The sequence below is a fragment of the Alligator sinensis genome, unplaced genomic scaffold (assembly GCF_000455745.1).
Source record: "Alligator sinensis unplaced genomic scaffold, ASM45574v1 scaffold1391_1, whole genome shotgun sequence".
NCBI classification, from domain to species: Eukaryota; Metazoa; Chordata; order Crocodylia; family Alligatoridae; genus Alligator; species Alligator sinensis.
The window spans coordinates 78,877-96,091 of NW_005842761.1; the positions used below are offsets into that span (position 1 = coordinate 78,877).

Sequence of the window (17,215 nt, forward strand, 5' to 3'; positions counted from 1 at the left end):
GGGGGCCAAGGCCTCTTTAGGGGACTCCATGCCCTCACGCTTGGTGCTCGGTCTAGTAACAAGGGCCTCTGTATGGCTGAAGGCCCCTTGTTGAGCTGAAAAGGAAACGGAGATCTTGACCATATAACAGAATCGTAGCACAGTGGGGCTGGAAGGGATTTCCAGGGGTCACCTAGTCCAGCCCCTGCCTGCGGCAGGATCCTCCCTATCCATCCTATACAAATCCATACTCCAGCCTCTTAGTAAATAGTGAAACTACCATCAACCCTGACACAACAACAGACACAGGCAAAGGAGGGGGACCGGAGCAGCCAATGTCCTGCTCCTGTGAAAGGTTGATATACCCGAGAGATGCCAGGCAGAGGGCCACGTCTCGCTACAGGGGAAGACATCCCCTCCCCCATCTATACAAATCTGACCATGGGATAAAATCCCTCCTGACCCCAAACAGGGTGATGGTCTGGCCCTGAGCAGGGGTCACGGTTCTCTGTCCGCCTGCCCCAGCGACACTGCGGCCTGCCCGCTGCCCCATGGCCACATCCTGTCCTGATAACTCACTCCCCGCTCTCCCTTGCCAGCCCACACTCTCGTCAGGGCGCAGATCTGTGCCTGAGGACGGAGGAGGAGGTGGAAGGAAGGGAGTTTCTTCCATCTCTGCTCCTGCACGCTTGCACACGGCAGAGCTGGCGGCACGGCATCGCATTCACCCAGCGGCACAACCGAGCAGAAGAAACGCAGCCGCGGCAGGAAGGCGGCGCAGCCCCAGAAAGGCGGCCCCGCCCCGCCACACGCTGACGCAGGGCTGCGGGGCGGGGCAGGGAGCGGTGCCAGGAGGAGGCAGGGCGAGTCCGGCGCACACAGGCTCCGACTAGGCGCAGAAGGGTCTTTCTGTGACACGCGGCGCGGACTGGACGTAATGGGAACGAGCCGCATCCGGGAGGGGCAGCCCGGAGAAACCCTGCGGGCTGTAATCTGGACTACAGCTCCCAGAAGCCTCAGGGGAGGAGGAGTCTAAGACGTAGTGTACACGCACGCACACGAGAGCGGGGGGTGGCGGAGCGGGAGCCGGAGCCGGAGCACGTGCAGGTGCGGAGAGAGCAGCCGCCTGCGTGAGAGACCGTGACCTCCGGCTTGGACACCGGCGCCGACTGGAGACTGGCGGGTTTGGGGGCGCCTCCGCGGGTCGGGGGAAATTAGGCTTCTAAAGACACGTGCTCGAGGGCAGGGCGTTCACCCAGCCCGCCCCGTCCCGTCCCTGCCCCACAGCCCCGCGGGCAGGCGCACGAGGCTTGGCGCTGCTGCTGCTGCTGCTGCTCGGGAGCGCGGGGCCCCGGGGCTCTGCAGCCAGGTATGCCCGCTGCGCCCGGGGCCGGGCAGCCCAGGAAGAGCGAGGTTGAGAAACCCTGCTCTGACCGCACGCGTGTTTCCGGTTCCCTCCCCCCGAGTGATGCGGGTAGTGCTGCCTGCCTGCATTTGTTCCTGCTCCGTGGCCTGTCAGTTTGTGACCCTACCCGCGGGTGGGCCATGATTTTGGCTGGAGGGTCACTTAGGGAGTTTTGGTCGGGGGTTCCTGATTCAGCCTGCTACAGCTCACTAAAACTCCCTAAGTGCCCCGCGCGCAGCTGGGATTGGGGCCAGGGCTGGGATTGGGGTCGCAGGATGGTGATAGCACAAGGCCAGGCAAGAGCCGCAGCCCGCTGCCTGCACGCCCCTGCAGCGATGCCGGTTCTGCAGGCAGGGCGGGTGGGGAGCAGATTGCGCTCTGCCCTGGGCCTGGCCCTCTGCTGTCACCACCCCATGGTCCCGGGGTCTCCATAAGGGCCGGCTCCAGATCCAGGGACAGTGGCCAGGAGCAGCACAGGCAAGACCCACAGCCAGACAGATAGCATGGGGCCACGGATGGGCTGGACGGGCAGGGCCTGGATCTTGGAGCAGTGACAGCGCGGGACCAGGGCTACGTCTAGGGATGGGACACAGCTGCGATCCACTCCCCACCATCTGTGCCCGTGGAACCAGCGCCTGTTGCAGGGAATTCGCCCCAGGTCCCAGCCCCACACTTTCACAATTTCCAGGCCTGCCTTCCCCTCCCACTTCTGCAGCCCCATCCCAGCCACCTGCCCTGCCCATGCGGGTCCCAGCCCTGGTAGTGGGTGCGGAGCAGACAAGCCAGGGTGCCCAGGCAGTGGGGCTGGGTCCAGCAGCAGCAGCTGGAAGGAGCCACCACCATTGCTGGGGCTGCTGGAAAATGGAATCCGGCAGCCTCGCTGCCCCACCTCTAGTTGCTGTGCCAGTTCCTGGGAAACATACCAAACCCGGCAGTCCCAGGGAGTTAGAAGATCCTCTGCTGGGAGCTGACTCTCTCTTGCTTCTGTCAACCAGTATCTGCCCGCCCGCCCCCCCATGCTGCTGGTTTGGAGATAAGGGCATAAATTCCCTGGCTGTACCCATCTGCCTCTTTGTCCTATGTAGGTTTTTCTACCACATTCAACACCAGATGACCTCAGAGGAAAACTGGAGGACAGAGGAGGGTAGCCCTCTGAACTTTGTAGCTAAATGGCCAAAGTGCATGCTCAGGAAACAGAAGACACAGGTTCTAGACTCCCCCTCACCTAGATGGAGGTTGAATCTGCATCTGACTCCTTAGCAAAGTGCACCAAACACTAGGCCAAGGCTAAAATTCTCCCTCCCCGCCCTCCTGTTGAAGGGGAGCCCCAGAGCAGCCAAGTGGGAAAGACGGATAGGGCTAGAAGACTACTCTGCGATTGAGATGAGCACTGTCATGGCAGCGTGGGGGCCCTGGACATATGAAAGGCAGGTCTGAGAGCTGCTCCTTCCGCTTGGAGGTGGCAGTGGTTAGGAACAAGGCACACTGAGCCTGATTCTGCCCTGCCCTGAAGCTAGGATGCTTGTTTCCACTTGCGTAGGGTGAGTACAAGACCCTTGGATTCTGCCATTGCAGCAGTGGGGATATGTGACAGCCTTTCCGCACAGGCATGCATTTCCGGGGGGAATTAGCGGTTATTATCTTTTTACCTGACTTGACTGCTGACTTTTGGCTTGCAGCTGGAAGCAGAGAGCAGCGTGGAGGTGATCGGGGCAGCTGGCTGAACACGTACCTTGCACAGCAGTCTTTTCCACAGGAGTCCTGTCTGTCTTGACCCTCTAAATCTGTGGACAGCTGCTGCAACCACCCTAGAGCTGACCAGGGAGAGGAGAGTGCTGTGCATCCTGCCGTCCCAGGCCCCTGTGTCACCTTGAGAGTGCCCATGTGTCAGCTTGAGAATGCAGAGGTGGGGGGAGAAGGGACCCCCTCCAAGGAGAAGTGCCTCTTAGAGTCTTCCCAGCATTTGAATAGAAACACAGAGAGCAGCAAGGATGGGAATGGAGAGCAGCCCTCTGGGAGTGAACCCCTGTTCACAAAGCAGAATGGCACAGTAGATGTGGAGCAAGGAGAAAATCCAGGTATTGCCCAGGCACAAACTAGACAAATGGGACCATGTGTCCAAGGGTGTGAATGGAGAGGGAGAAACTTCTCCATGGTCACTGCAGGGGGATCTGCTGTGCAGTTACACATTGAACTAGTCCTTTCCATACCAGTGGCACACTGGTGTGGCCTCATACCTAAAATACTGGGCCTTGTTAATTAAACGTCTGTGCTCCTCTTGCTTTATATTTCCTCTTGCCATTTATCTGGGATTAGTACTCTTCCCTGAAGAGTGGCTGTCAAGTTACCCATGTTCATGGGGTCTCTGCTTTTCCAGATCAAAGCAGCTACATTTATAAGCAAGCATGGTTCATCTTCTCAGTGCCACAGTCCTCGCTGAGTACCAGTTTTAGAACCAATCTAGGGCTTGTTTACAGGCAGGAGCTCTGCTTCTTTCATTAGCTGGAAAGATGTTTGGTCTTTGCAGCAGTACGTGTTGACTCAGGTTTGGGTTTAGAAGTAGCTGGCAGAGATTTAGCTTGCTCCTACAAAGCAGAGGTATAAAACTGAAGTGCGAAATCCATTGCAAACTGATCCAAGAGCATCCACTTGAGTGTTTGCAACATTTTAGTTAAGATCTGGTTTTAATGAAGCTAGTGAAACTGCTCTTCATAAGTGATCTTTGGGACTTTTTCCACTCTTCCCATTTATCACTGCCAGGAATAATATAATAGGGCCCAGGTTCTAACCAGCACTGACCCCACCTGGCTGGGTGGAGGGTTAGGTTCAGAGCAGGTCAGACCAGAACAGGTCAGTGGGATTATCTAGTCCAGTCATGCCCAATCTTCTTGCCTCACAGGCTGGATGAGCGGTGTCAGGTCAGTGCCCCACTCCCCACCGCTCTGCACGTGAGGGAGCATTGCCCAAAGGAGCATGGGGGTGGGGTAGTGTGTGGCCGTGGAGTATGGCACGGGGAGTGACCGTGGCGCAGGGAGTGCTCGACAGCTGTGTGGCCTGGGGAGCGGACCTGGGGGGTGGTGTAGGGCGCATGTGAGGGGCATGGCACGCAGCTGCGTGGTGGGGTGGCATGCAGCCGCAGGGTGGGGTGTGGCATGGGGAGCGGCTCAAGGGTGTGGCACAGGGCTCATGGGGGGTGTGGCACATTGGTGCATGGGGAGGTGGCAGAGGGTGCGTGGGGTGTGTAGCATGCAGCCACGCCAGGAGTGGGCATGGGGGGCACGCCCTGCCCTGCAGCCACATGCTGCAGCCAGTGGGTGCTGCCCGGGTCCCCCTGCCCACCCCCTTGGGGCTGCCTGGAGCTGTGTGGTCCCCCCCCACGCCACACCACCTCTGCGGCCTGCAGCCAGCAAGTGCTCCCCTCACAGGGGGGTCAGGGTGCCGCACAAGGAGTAGGTGTGGGTGCATGCTACAGGCGGCGGGTGCTGCTAGCGCTCCATGTGCCCCTTCCTCACACAACACCCTGTGGCCATGTGCCCCACACCCCCTGCACGCCCCGGTGTGGGGGTGCATGGCACACGGGGAGGGTTGGGAGCTGTGGCTGCATGGTTTCACTTGGGGAGCATGCACAGGGAACGTGCCGTGTCCTATGGCTGTGTGGTGCATTTGGCAGGTGCTGCCTGCAGCCCCCTGCCTGCTGCCCTTGTGGCAGCCTGCATCCTGCTCCTGCACCCTCCCCACACCTACTTCCCGCATAGCACCCTGCATGCACATTTGGCCCAGACCGTTCTGGACAGACAGACGGAAGTGGTAAGGCTTTTATTATATTAGAATACAGATAAAATTCTCTGTCATCCCTCTCTGACTGGTTCCCGGGTACCCTCATCATGACCCTCTCTCTCTCTCCTCAGCTTGCTTGCCTAAATACAAGTTACCACTTGTTCGTGGAGGGATAGGCGTCCTGGTAGTCATAGTAGTAGCCTTGACAATTGCAGTTGCCCTTCTTGCTGGTGAGTGTAATCTTCCTATTAGAGCCACTTGGGATTCTTTCCCCAGTGGATATCATTTTGTTTTGTCAAAAACCCTGCCAGAATATTTTTAAATTAGCTTGATGACAGTAATAGTTTTCAACCCAAATCTGGGGGAAGGAAGCAACTTTTTGAGCTTTCTGACAAATCCCCAGAGTCAGTGGGCCACAGATGCTTTCCATGAACATTCCTGGTTGATTGAAAACACCATTTTTTCATTGCAGAACTTTTTAACTAAAACTATGCCCTTAACCCTTGTTATTATGGCCAGATCCAAACAGGTGTTTGGAACCAACTTCTCCCCCCTACTGCAGGAGGGGCGCGCTGTTTGGCCCTCCAGAAGGTGGCAATGCAGCCCTGATGACTGCCGGTGAGAGGCAGCGGTCATTGGTTTACAACAGAACTGTCCAACTTCTGAGTTGCCAAGGGGCACAGGAGCCCCCAGCCAAATGCCAGCCACAGGCTGTGCTGCATGGCAGGCATCCTGTGCTGCACTGCATGGGCACCCCCACACTCCATCCTGATGCCGCACTATAAGCTGCTTGGCATCCTCAGGTCCCCATATTCTGCTGGTTGCAAGCTCCATGGGCTTCATTGCCCTGCTTTACCTGCAGGAGTGGGGGCAAGTAGCAGGAGAGTGATGCAGGGAGCAGCACCCAAATTGGAAGCCCAGGGACTGCAGGTTAACTCCCTGGGGCTGCATGTGACCTGCAGGCCACCAGCTGAACAGCACTGGTTTACAGTACCATCTCCTGGCTTTGCTCCCTTTTCCCTTGCGCCCTTTAAGGATGTGTGCTACTCTTATCATGTGCTGCTCTCCCCTTTCAGAAAAGAATTGCGACTCCTTTGTCATGCGTTGCCCAGATGACTGGATTGAATACCAAGGGAAATGCTATTATTTCTCAAATGATAAAAAGAGCTGGGACTCCAGTCAGAGCTCCTGCTCTTCACTTGGTGCCTCTCTGGCCAGGATTGACACCCAGAAGGAGATGGTAAGAGAGAAACTCCACTCCGCACTATCTGCCAAGCCAGTCATAACCAGTGTTTATTCTGTATGGGGCTAAGTCCTTGCTGTTTGCCTTGCACAGTGAGAAGGGAGGAGTGGCCCCACAAAAGTGAATTCTAGCATTGAATCCCCTTCTCCCTTGGGGTATAATTCAACCAAAGATGTCTCTGCCAGCCACAGCAATTTTCAGGCAAGGTGTGGTCTCTGGTAGATCAAGGGAACAAAGCTGGAACACAAACTCTGTCTTATTTTTAACTTTTTATAATAAAGCTTTGATCCTGTCCATTATAATGCCAAGGAAATGTAAATACTTAATGGATTGCAGTTAATTAGATTGTTAGTTCTTTGGGGCAAGCACAGGCCCTTCACATGTGTTTGCATAAAACCTACTGTAATTCATAGATTTTAAGGGCCAGCTGTGATTATCTAATCTGATAGGTCCTGTATAAAACAAGCCACTGTTTATATTAATTAGTCACTGGATAAAATTCATAAACAGTCCTTGGATCCTGAACTGGGGCATGGATCTCTCCACTCCTAGCTGAATACCTTCCCCATAGGCAACAGAGTTGTACTCTGACTTGCTCTGTCACCCAATTAATTTTAAATGATCCCATGATCACCTCTTGGTGAAACTGGCCAATTGTGGCCTTGAGTCCACCACGATCCGCTGGCTGGGGAATTGGCTCCATGGTCGGACCCAGAAGGTGGTAATTGACGGAAGTCAATCGTCATGGTGCCCTGTGACCAATGGAGTCCCCCAAGGCTCTGTCCTTAGACCCATATTGTTCAACATCTTAATGATGTGGACATTGGAGTCAGAAGTGGACTGGACAAATTCACCGATGACACAAAACTCTGGGGCAAAGCATCCACACCTGAAGACAAGAGGGCGATCCAGGCTGACCTGGATAGGCTCAGCAAATGGGCGGACGAGAACCTGATGGTGTTTAACACTGAAAAATGCAAGGTTCTCCACCTTGGGAGGAGAATCTGCAGCATCCTTATAGGCTCGGCAGTGCTACGCTGGCTAGTACTACGGAAGGAGGAGACTTGGGGGTCATCATTGACCACACAATGAACATGAGCCTGCAATGCGATGCTGCGGCTAGTAAAGCGACCAAAACGCTGGCTTTCATCCATAGATGCTTCTCAAGCAGATCCCGGGAAGTCATTCTCCTTTTGTACTCGGCCTTGGTGAGGCCGCAGCTGAAGTACTGCGTCCAGTTTTGGGCCCCACAATTCAAAAAGGATGTGGAGAAGCTTGAGAGAGTCCAGTGAAGAGCCACGTGCATGATCAGAGGTCAGGAAAAGAGACCTTACGACAACAGGCTGAGAGCCCTGGGGCTCTTTAGCCTGGAAAGGCACAGGCTCAGGGGTGATCTGATGGCCACCTATAAGTTTATCAGGGGTGACCATCAGTATCTGGGGGAACATTTGTTCACCAGAGCGCCCCAAGGGATGACGAGGTGGAACGGTTATAAACTACTGCAAGACCGTTTCAGGCTGGACATAAGGAAGAATTTCTTTACTGTCCCATCCCCCAAGGTCTGGAATAGCCTGCTGCCAGAGGTGGTTCAAGCGCCTTCATTGAACACCTTCAAGAGTAAATTGGATGCTTATCTTGCTGGGATCCTATGACCCCAACTGACTTCCTGCCCTTCGGGCAGGGGGCTGGACTGGATCTTCCGAGGTCCCTTCCAGCCCTAATGTCTATGAAAGAGTGAGCCCTGCTCAGCTTCAGAAAGGGCACCCCAGCCCCAGTGCTCTGGATGGCATGCTGTGGGTTTAGATCCCACTTTGAGGTGCCACATACTCCCCCAGGCCCTGTACAGAAAACCTGGGTGACTAACTCACGGTACTGGATTCCATCCAGGTGTCACAGTCCTTTATTGGCTTTACCCCTAAGGCCCCTTTCTTCAGTTAGAAGGGGAGTGGGATCTTATGAAAATCAGCAAAAGTAAGAGACCCTAAAACAGCAGGATTGATTCTCCTCCCCCCAGTACATACTAACACTTTTGTCAGTTATTGCAGTAGTACCAACAGAACAAGAGCTGTTGAAGTAACCAATTTTTCGGTCCATTTTTAGCACCAAAATATTTTCATAGACATTAGGGCTGAAAGGGACCTCGGAAGATCATTGAGTCCAGGCCCTTGCCCCAGGGGCAGGAAGTCAGCTAAGGTCAAAGGATCTCAGCAAGATAGGTGTCCAAATGTTTCTTAAAAGAGTCCAGAGTAGGTGCTTGCACCACCTCTGGAGGGGGTCTGTTCCAGGCCTTGGGGGCTCGGACAGCAAAGAAACTTTTCCTTATGTCCAGCCTGAAATGGTCTTGGAAGTGTTCATGACCATTTGATCTTGTCATCTCCTGGGGTGCTCTGGTGAACAGGCGTTCCCCCAGGTCCTGGTGAACACACCTTATATACTTACTGGTGGCCACCAGGTCGCCCTGAGCCTGCGCTTTTCCAGGCTGAAGAGTCCCATGGCTCTCAGCCTCTCATCGTAAGGCCTGTTCTCCTGCCCTCTGATCATGTGCGTGGCTCTCCTCTGGACTCTCTCAAGCTTCTCCACATCCTTTTTAATTTGTGGAGTCCAGAATTGCATGCATGAACTCCAGCTGCGGCCTCACCAATACTGAGTACAGCGGGGGGGATGACATCCTGGGATTTGCTTGAGAAGCATCTATGGATGAAACCAACATTTTGCTCGCTTTACCAGCTGCGGCATCGCACTGGTGGCTCATATTCATCTTGTGGTCAATCATGACCCCCAAGTCCCCTTAGGCCGTGGTGCTAGCAAGCGTAGCACTGCCAAGCCTATAAGTGTGCTGCAGGGTTTTTTCCCCCCTGAGGTGGAAAAGATATTACTTGAAGTCGAGTTAATTTTCAAAAATTGGTAAACCAACAGGTGGTAAAAGTTTTCAGTCAAACGATAGGTTTCATGTCCCATTTTCTTAGTCTGTGAGCTTTTCATTAACATCAAAATACATTTAAAAAATGAAACTGAGCTATAAACCCACAAATTGAACCAACTCATTTTTAAAACGTTGAAGCACGGCATTTCTGGATTTTTTTTCCTGACTGAAATGCTTTTGCATATCCACCTGAATCTGCATTTACTGATGAAAAAATATTTTTTTTCACCCAAGAAAATGTCACCCAGGCCTGTGTATAACATGACAAATAGTCCTAAGTAAAAGCATTGCAGTTCCACCTAGTTATTCCTCTTCCACTAGGAGACTGAGGGGTGTCACACCTGTCACAGAGGCCTTCCTCCACAATGAGTGGTGACAAAATCAGATGCCCCAGCCCTTGCCATGAAAAAGATAGATTAGTGCATGACTGCTAGTGCTGACCCGAAGCAGAATGTAACTCAGATCCACTGTGGCCCATGTAACTGCATGGAAGGGGCACTTACTGCATGCGTGATCCAAGGGTGGGAATTAATGTATATTGCCCTCTTCTCCAATAAAGAATTTCACCATGCGCTACAAGGGGCAGGCTGAATACTGGATCGGCCTGAGGAGAGAGCAGGACCAGCCCTGGACCTGGGTGAACAGCACAGAGTTCAACAGCCTGTTGTGAGTCCTTTCCCTTCTGTGCTGGGAAGATGGCCCCTGTGGCTCTGCAGCTTGGAGTTGAGCTCCAAAGAGGCAGCTCCTTGCTCTTGGGCTGAACCAGTGGGAAGCAACATCCCCGAGATACACGGCTCAGTACACTGGCTGGTGGAGGCTACACTCCCATGGGGGATTCTTTGGACAGGGGAAGCAAGACAGGTCCCCCCTGCCAGTTCTCATCAGTTCCTGCCTGTCTCCCCCCAGGAACAATTGGGTTAGGATCCTGCCCGTGACATGCTGTGCATGGAGCACGGGTGCTGTTGGAGGAGGGCTGTAGTTGGGAACAGTGTCTGAGTAGCAGCCTGCTATTTCTGTGCAACAAGCCTGGCTGCCGGCCACCACTTCCAGGGTGGGATGTGGAGATGTTGTGTGTCATAGCTGGTGCAGCTGCCTGCAGCCATGACCTCACTCATTGAGGGTCTGAGTTTTTGGCATGAAAGGCCCTGTCACCTGCCTCCAGTAACAGGGCAGGTGGCCCAGCGGGGATGGATAGACTGGGCTGAGCCTTGTCACTGCCCCTTGGGGTCTTTAGAGGAATCCCTCATCTTGATATAGTAGGAAGGGCTTAGGCCTTTTCACTGCCCCATAAAGGTCCTTCAGGGGAAGGGAGGGGACTGGGCCCAGTCACTTGTTTATGGAGCCCTCCACTGGGCACAGTGGTGACTGGTCTCAGCCTCTCACAGGTGTCTGAAGGCTGGGGATCAGGGATGGCAAGCAAGGCTGGTCTGCAAAGCTGGTTCTCTAGCTCTCTCCTGTGCCCTACAATCCTCCCTAGTCCCACAAAGGAGGCACAAGCCACCCCCTCCTATCACAGAGTATCATGGGGCAGAGATGATGTCTGGAGGCAGGAGTACCACTTGTGGGCAGCATGTCCCGGTGCCTGTGTGAAGCAGCTGCCCTGCCTGCTGAAAGCTACATTCACGGTGGTATCTGTTTTACAGGTTCAGAGTGCGGGCAGACGGGAACTGTGCCTACCTGAGCCACAACTTTGTTGGCTCCACAGGGTGCTCCACACTGCGCCACTGGGTCTGTACCAAGCCCCATAGGACAACCAGGGCAGAGGATGACTTGAAGCCAGGCGCACGCAGGTGGATAGCCTCATGAACAGCAGTGGCCTATGGTGCGGCACCAGGGTGTGTCCCCCATTGTATTAGCATGGATAAGAGGTGGGCGGTGCCAGGGTGCATCCCCGCTGCACCAGTATAATTACGAGGTGGGCGGTGCCAGGGTGCATCCCTACTGCACCAGTATGATTACGAGGTGGGCAGTGCCAGGGTACATCCCGACTGCACCAGTATTATTGAAAGGCGGACAGTGCCAAGGTGCATCCCTGTTGCACCTGCAAATCTTGGAAGGCAGGTGGTGTGAATGCTCATCACTGCTTGTCATAGCATAAGGGAGCTGGCATATGGCACATCCCTGCCCAGCTTGTCTGAGGCATCAGCTGGGATATCTGGCAGTCAGTGCAGACAGCCTGTGTGTGCGCCCAGCCAAAAGTCTGCTAGGCCACTGTGGAAAGCAGTCATGTCCTAATAACTCTGCCCACTGGAGCTGCAGATTAGCTGCTTTGTGCTAACAAAGGGCTGATAGCTCCCCAGACTGGCAGCTTCATAAACAGAAATTTGCTTTTGCCATGACTAATGGCTCCCGAATGGCCTAAAGGTAACACATGCAAGTGTTAAACTGCAGAAAGGGGTTGCTCTGAGCCTGAGCAATAGGAAGAGAAGACAGTAACTACTATATACTTAATAATCCTGTAAGGCAATTGGTAGCAATCATATATTAGTTATGCTGCACGGTTCAGTGTTAATACAGTGCTTATATTAACCATTGATAGTTCAGTACATTCAGATATTAACAGCTGATAGCATTAGTCACCTTTCTGAGGCACTCTATAGCATGATCCCCAGCTCTCTGCAGATGATCTGTTACCAAAGGGCAGGCAACCCTAGTTGCTTGGACAGCACTGTCGCATCGAAAAGAGTAATGTGACCAACAGGAAGATGTGCTGAAACGATCATTATCAGAGGCAAGACAAGGTTTCCATGTTTTACACAGAGCATTACTCATGCAATTGTTGCACTAAATAATCTGTATGAAGTGAATCCATAGCAGAGACACCTAAAGTTTTTATGGCATATATTTCTAGCTATATTTGTATGCATCAGTATTCAAATAAATGAAATAAACAAAGGCAGCTGTATTTATCTCTTATTCCTTCTTGAAGTTTGACTCTTGGACAAACCTGTTTGCCCTCAGAAGGCAACTGGGTAGCTGTTTCCTGACATCACGACTGCCTAGTATAGGTTAAAGAGATAACACATAAGGAAAAACTTCTTTCCTAGTCAGGTATTGAGGGTTTGGAACAGACTCCCCGCAGAGGTGATACAGTCACTGACCCTGGCAATCTTCAGAAAGTGTCTTGATGCCCATCTTGCTGGGGACACCTGATCCCAGTCGTCTTTCCTGCTCAAGTGCAGGGGAGGCTGAACCCGATGATCTGTAAGGTTCCTTCCAGCTCCTAACAACTATGAAACTATGAAACACTTCATAGCTGGCAACTGTCCTCAGGGGAGGATGGTGGGAGTAAATTCAGAGTTGAGAATCTCTCGCTCATAACTTGGTTACAGTCTAGGAATGCATCACCAGAGACTTCTCAGCTTGCAGAAGGCTTGTTAATGAAAGAAAGGACCAGACCCTAAGGCCTGGAGGGGAAGTCAAATTTAGACTTGGGATGGGGTAGATTATTCATCGCACTGGGGAGGTTATATGAACCCTAACGACAGAGAAGGTAAGGAGGGTACATGCTGGAATTCAATCGTGAGTTATTGAGCATGCAGAAAAAACACCGGAGGCAAGAGTAGACACCAGAGCACAGAGCCACCTTCTTTCCAGGGCAGTGCCTGTCTTTCTGATGAAACCAGCTGATACCCATTTTACTTCATCTCTTCCTGGGACTCCCCTTGGGGCCTTGGACATGTCGCTTAGTTGTGCTGTGCTCCCTCCAGCCTGGGGTTCAAGGGTCATGTTTGCATAGCGGGAATTTGGGAGGAGTGATGTGGACTTCTGCAGCAGTTGGAGTGCTGTCCCTTGTGTGTGTAACAGGGCAGCAGTGTGTCTTATGCTGGGGAACCTTTCTTGGATATCTCTGAGGGGCGGCGGAAGAAGAGGTCTGTCCGGAACCAAGCAGTGGGCCCCCAACTTTTTTTTCCCTTCTGTTGAGAATACTTTGCAGCCTTTGTGCTCTAAGTGTATAAACATTATTTAGAAATGTCCTAACTGCATACAACTATTTTGCTATACAAATGCATGAGGTATTAACACTTCTACGTTATTTCTTTCATTAGAAATGTACTAACTAGATTAGAAAGTTTCCATCTTAAACTAAATGTGTTTAGAAGTTTGCATGCATGTGGGTTTATCTCTCCAAATGTGTTTAAACATCTATATATACATATAAAAATACATTGCAATACTTGGTTATTCCTCGCAGGGAGGTTTATTTTCATTCAGTTAGTTTAAAATTGAATAAGCAGTTATTTAATAGGTTTATTTTAAAATGTACTCTCTGTCTCTCTCTTTGGTATCACAGTCCTCGAGGGCCTATAACTGCCTTATCTAAAGCCTTCCGTCTCCTCCCACCTTGTCACATCTTTGCCTATCCCTTCCAGATAACATAAAAAAATTATCCTCCCATCCTTGCCTTGGTCTGTGTCAAGCTCTGAGATCCTCCACCTCGGCTTCCAAAATCTGCATTTTCCTGTTGCTTTTCTTGATGTGCCCTGTCCAGTTCATTCTTTGTGCTCCTATCTTGCTCAGGACAGGCAGTCTTTTGTGAATGTCCATAAGCTCTTGATTATGTCTTCTCTATGCTCCATACTAGTTACATAAAAAACATGTTTTCCTTCAAAAATAAGGGAAATGTATATGTATATTGAGATTTTGTCCAGTGATTTAACAAACTTTATTTAGGATTTTATGAACTGCCTAAGTCGATGACAGTTGGAGGGGAGGGGGCAGCAGTGGAGGAAGGGTAAGGTATTGGCACCTAAGGGTGGTGGTTAGGAGTTGGACTAGTCTGTGGGGAGGGCAGCAGTTGGGACAAGGAAATATGGGGCTGGGTAGCCACAATGAAGCACACAGCTCTGCCTTTACCAGCCAAACCTTGTCCAATGCGTCATAGAGCACATACCACAGTCACTAGCAGAAACAGCAGTATTAGAAACAGCTTTGATGTTATTAAATATGGAGCTGATCGTTTTAATCAGCAAAGGTCTGCATTTTAACTGGTGTGGAACGATGATGCATCAAGAGGAAAAGCATTCACTGAAGTTGAGTCTGTCTTACCCCATCTCCCTTTTGGGGGCAAGAGCTGAGTAACTGTTGCCTGTTACAAGAAGCAGCAGCTAAAGGGTGGGGAAATACCCAGGCTCTAAGGAAATTTCATCTGAGCGTTAGAAACTCAGGAAAAAACATCCTTCTAAAATGGAAGAATATATAAATGTTCAATAACTGGCAAGAAAAGGGATAAAACTGAGGAATTTTATATTAAAATTTGGTAACTAGTGAGACAAAAGGCAAAACCGGAAGGAAAATTATGTCAGTGATTTTGGGGCTGTAAGAGATTCAACCAGTATCACCATCAGCAATTGCCCACACAAGGCAAGCCTTGAAAAAAAAAATCATAAGGGGTTTTTAAAGGGCTTGGTTTCTTTATCAATTCTCCCTGTTGAGCCTTTACAATCACTTGGGTCAGATTGTCAAGCTTTTCTCTACAACCTGGGCCAGACACTTCCTTTTTTGTTTTTCTTTTTTTCTTTAAATTAAAGCCAATATTCTCAAAGGACTCCAGGAGCTGGAGCTTTAAGGAAATCCCCAGTATCACAAGACTAGGGGTAACATCAGGAAAGTTGTCAGCATTCAGCTACACTCATTTCCCAATCTTGCCATGCTCCCCCCAGTCCTAACACCAGCAACAGAGTGGCCACTCAGCACCCCCAACCCAGTGAAGTCTCCTGCCCTCCACTTTAAAGCCTCCTTGAGCTTCTCCCAAGCTCTGCTCACTGTCCACTCTTTGACCATCTGTAAACCTCTACTAGATATCTGCCAAATTCCAGTATCACCAATGTCAAGAGTTCAAAAATCAGGGTATTTAACAATAACAATAGCACATGGCAGGCAGGGCGGAAAGGGTCTCTCCTCTTTCTGAGCCTTTAGGGAGCACTTGGTCACCCTGTCAAACTCTTTCTTGTACTTGGGAACTGTTAATGTATTTACCTAAGGGTTGGGATATTTGCAGAGTAAATAATCTGTGTGCACAGACAGCATTAGTGCCCACAGACGTATGGACACGCATTGAGCATGGCCCCCACTCTGCCTTTCGGTCAAAGTAGCATTGACTCCCATCAAGAAAAGCTCCATGGAGGTTTTCTAAGGGCAAGTACCCACGTGACTGGTTGCCTAGCTGTCTTCTTCCTGTCCTTCCAAAGTCCATTTCCGTAGGCTGACTCACTCCAGCTCAGCCAGTGGTGTGTTGTATAAAATAAAAACCAAAGGAAATATCTTGTGCTGCTGCAGATTAAATTAGCTTTTGAGCTAAGGAAGCTGAAAGTGAGCTGCAGGGGTGGTTTCCTGCCTTGCACGAGTGATGGCTGCTGAGGATCTAGCTCTGAGCTCTGAGTATGAAGTGACTTGCTCCATCTGCCTGGGAGATTTCAAAGACCCGGTGACTATTGATTGTGGGCACAACTTCTGCCGGGCCTGCATCAGCCAGTGCTGGAAGGAGTCACAGCCAACTTTCTCCTGTCCTCACTGCAGAGAAACAATCCAGCAAAGAGACTTTCCGCCCAACAAGCAGCTGGGAAATATGGTCAGCTTAGTGAAACAACTACGTTCCCAGGAAGTGAGAGAGCCTGAACTGGACAGAGTGTGCAAGAGACACCAGGAGGCCCTGAAGCTGTTCTGCGAGGAGGACCAAACCCTCATCTGTATGGTTTGCAGGGAGTCCCGGGCTCACAGAGCTCACACTGTGGTCCCCATCGAGGAGGCAGCCCAGGAGTACAAGGTAGGTGATTGCTAGCCTGGGGCATGGGGGGATCACAGTAGCAGGAGCACCACTGTATGACAGTGTGAGCCACACAGCCCGTCTCCACTTGAGCTAAAGGTGTCACTTATAGCCCATTATCCTCGATGTGGACCAGCCTCCCAGGAGGAATGTGATACCAGTATTCCCAGGGGGTGTTACAGTGCTATTTTAGCAAGGACTGGGGGATGCTGGTTGTGCAGATTCCTGGCCCTGGTAGCGGACTATGACATAAGAGATGACAGGCTGAGTTAAGCATATGGGCTTGGCAGAATCGCCCCATGACACCAGTATGGATGGGGCTCATGTCTGCCCTACCAGAGACATGGGTTCTTTCTCCAGCTCTGGCTGATGAAACTTTGCACAACCTTTCTGTTAACTTACGTGTAACTTGTGGGCTGATGGTAGCAGGCAAACAAAGTGTACAGAAACATTTGCACCAGCCAGCAGCAAAGGTTTTACCTCTTGGCTCTTCTCCCAAAGCACCTTCCTGGACGCTGTTTTGCTGCAGCAAGTCTCTGCCACGGGGTCTCCTAGCCATGATGTTTCTATGGGTGCTTGTACAAGCGACGGAAGTTTAGTTCGGTTTAGTTCTCCCTAAATTGAAACAGTGGGATTTTAAAAACCCACCTTTTCCACCATTTCAATTTAGGCAGAACTAAACCGAACTAAACCCCCATTGCATGTACAAGGGTGAGGGGCCAGATTTTTACCTGCCTCTCCCGCGGTGGGGAGGAGGTGGAAGGCGAGCTGCCAGCTGACTCAGCAGTCCCTGAGCTGCAGGAGACCCTGGTGCTTCCCTCCACAGTGGCAGCGGCCCCTGCCTGCTAGCACCTGGCCTGGGCAGTCCCGGGGGACACCACCACCATGGAGGGAAGCACTGGGCCCTGCACAGATCAGGGTCTGTGTGACCCAATGGCAGCTCATGCAGGCAGGCTTAATTGAAGAAAAAAAAAAAGTGGCAAGGAGCCTGATTTTTTTATTTTTTCTCCCAGAGCCTGCCTGCCTGCAGGGCTTGGTGCTTCCCTCTGCGGTGGTGGCGCCCCCTGGGACCGCCTGGGCCGGGTGCCAGCAGGCGGGTGCCACCTGGGGGGCGCCACCGAC

At 51.8% G+C, this 17,215-nt stretch overlaps 2 protein-coding genes across 6 annotated transcripts in view; both read left to right on the top strand.

Moving 5' to 3' along the window:
• Positions 1–875: 875 nt before the first annotated feature.
• LOC102374680 (early activation antigen CD69-like) lies at positions 876–12,220 on the top strand. Of its 4 annotated transcripts, none has more exons than XM_025216720.1 (7): positions 876–1,348; positions 2,470–2,925; positions 3,064–3,462; positions 5,293–5,391; positions 6,238–6,401; positions 9,887–9,993; positions 10,971–12,220. In XM_025216720.1, the coding sequence occupies exons 3-7, from the start codon at positions 3,267–3,269 to the stop codon at positions 11,131–11,133; spliced, it is 729 nt and encodes a 242-aa protein (XP_025072505.1). In that variant the 5' UTR covers positions 876–1,348; positions 2,470–2,925; positions 3,064–3,266; the 3' UTR covers positions 11,134–12,220. The 4 variants fall into 4 exon arrangements, with proteins under 4 accessions (XP_025072505.1, XP_025072507.1, XP_006034725.1 ...); XM_025216722.1 differs by having other exon boundaries at positions 876–1,086; XM_006034663.3 differs by lacking the exon at positions 2,470–2,925.
• Positions 12,221–15,536: 3,316 nt separating this feature from the next.
• LOC102381259 (E3 ubiquitin-protein ligase TRIM39-like) overlaps positions 15,537–17,215 on the top strand; it is a 14,278-nt gene continuing 12,599 nt past the window's right edge. For both annotated transcript variants that reach the window (XM_006034682.3, XM_025216690.1), the window contains exon 1: positions 15,537–16,093. In XM_006034682.3, coding sequence (XP_006034744.2) covers positions 15,677–16,093 — 417 coding nt within the window. In that variant the 5' untranslated portion in view covers positions 15,537–15,676. The remainder of the gene's footprint in view (positions 16,094–17,215) is intronic.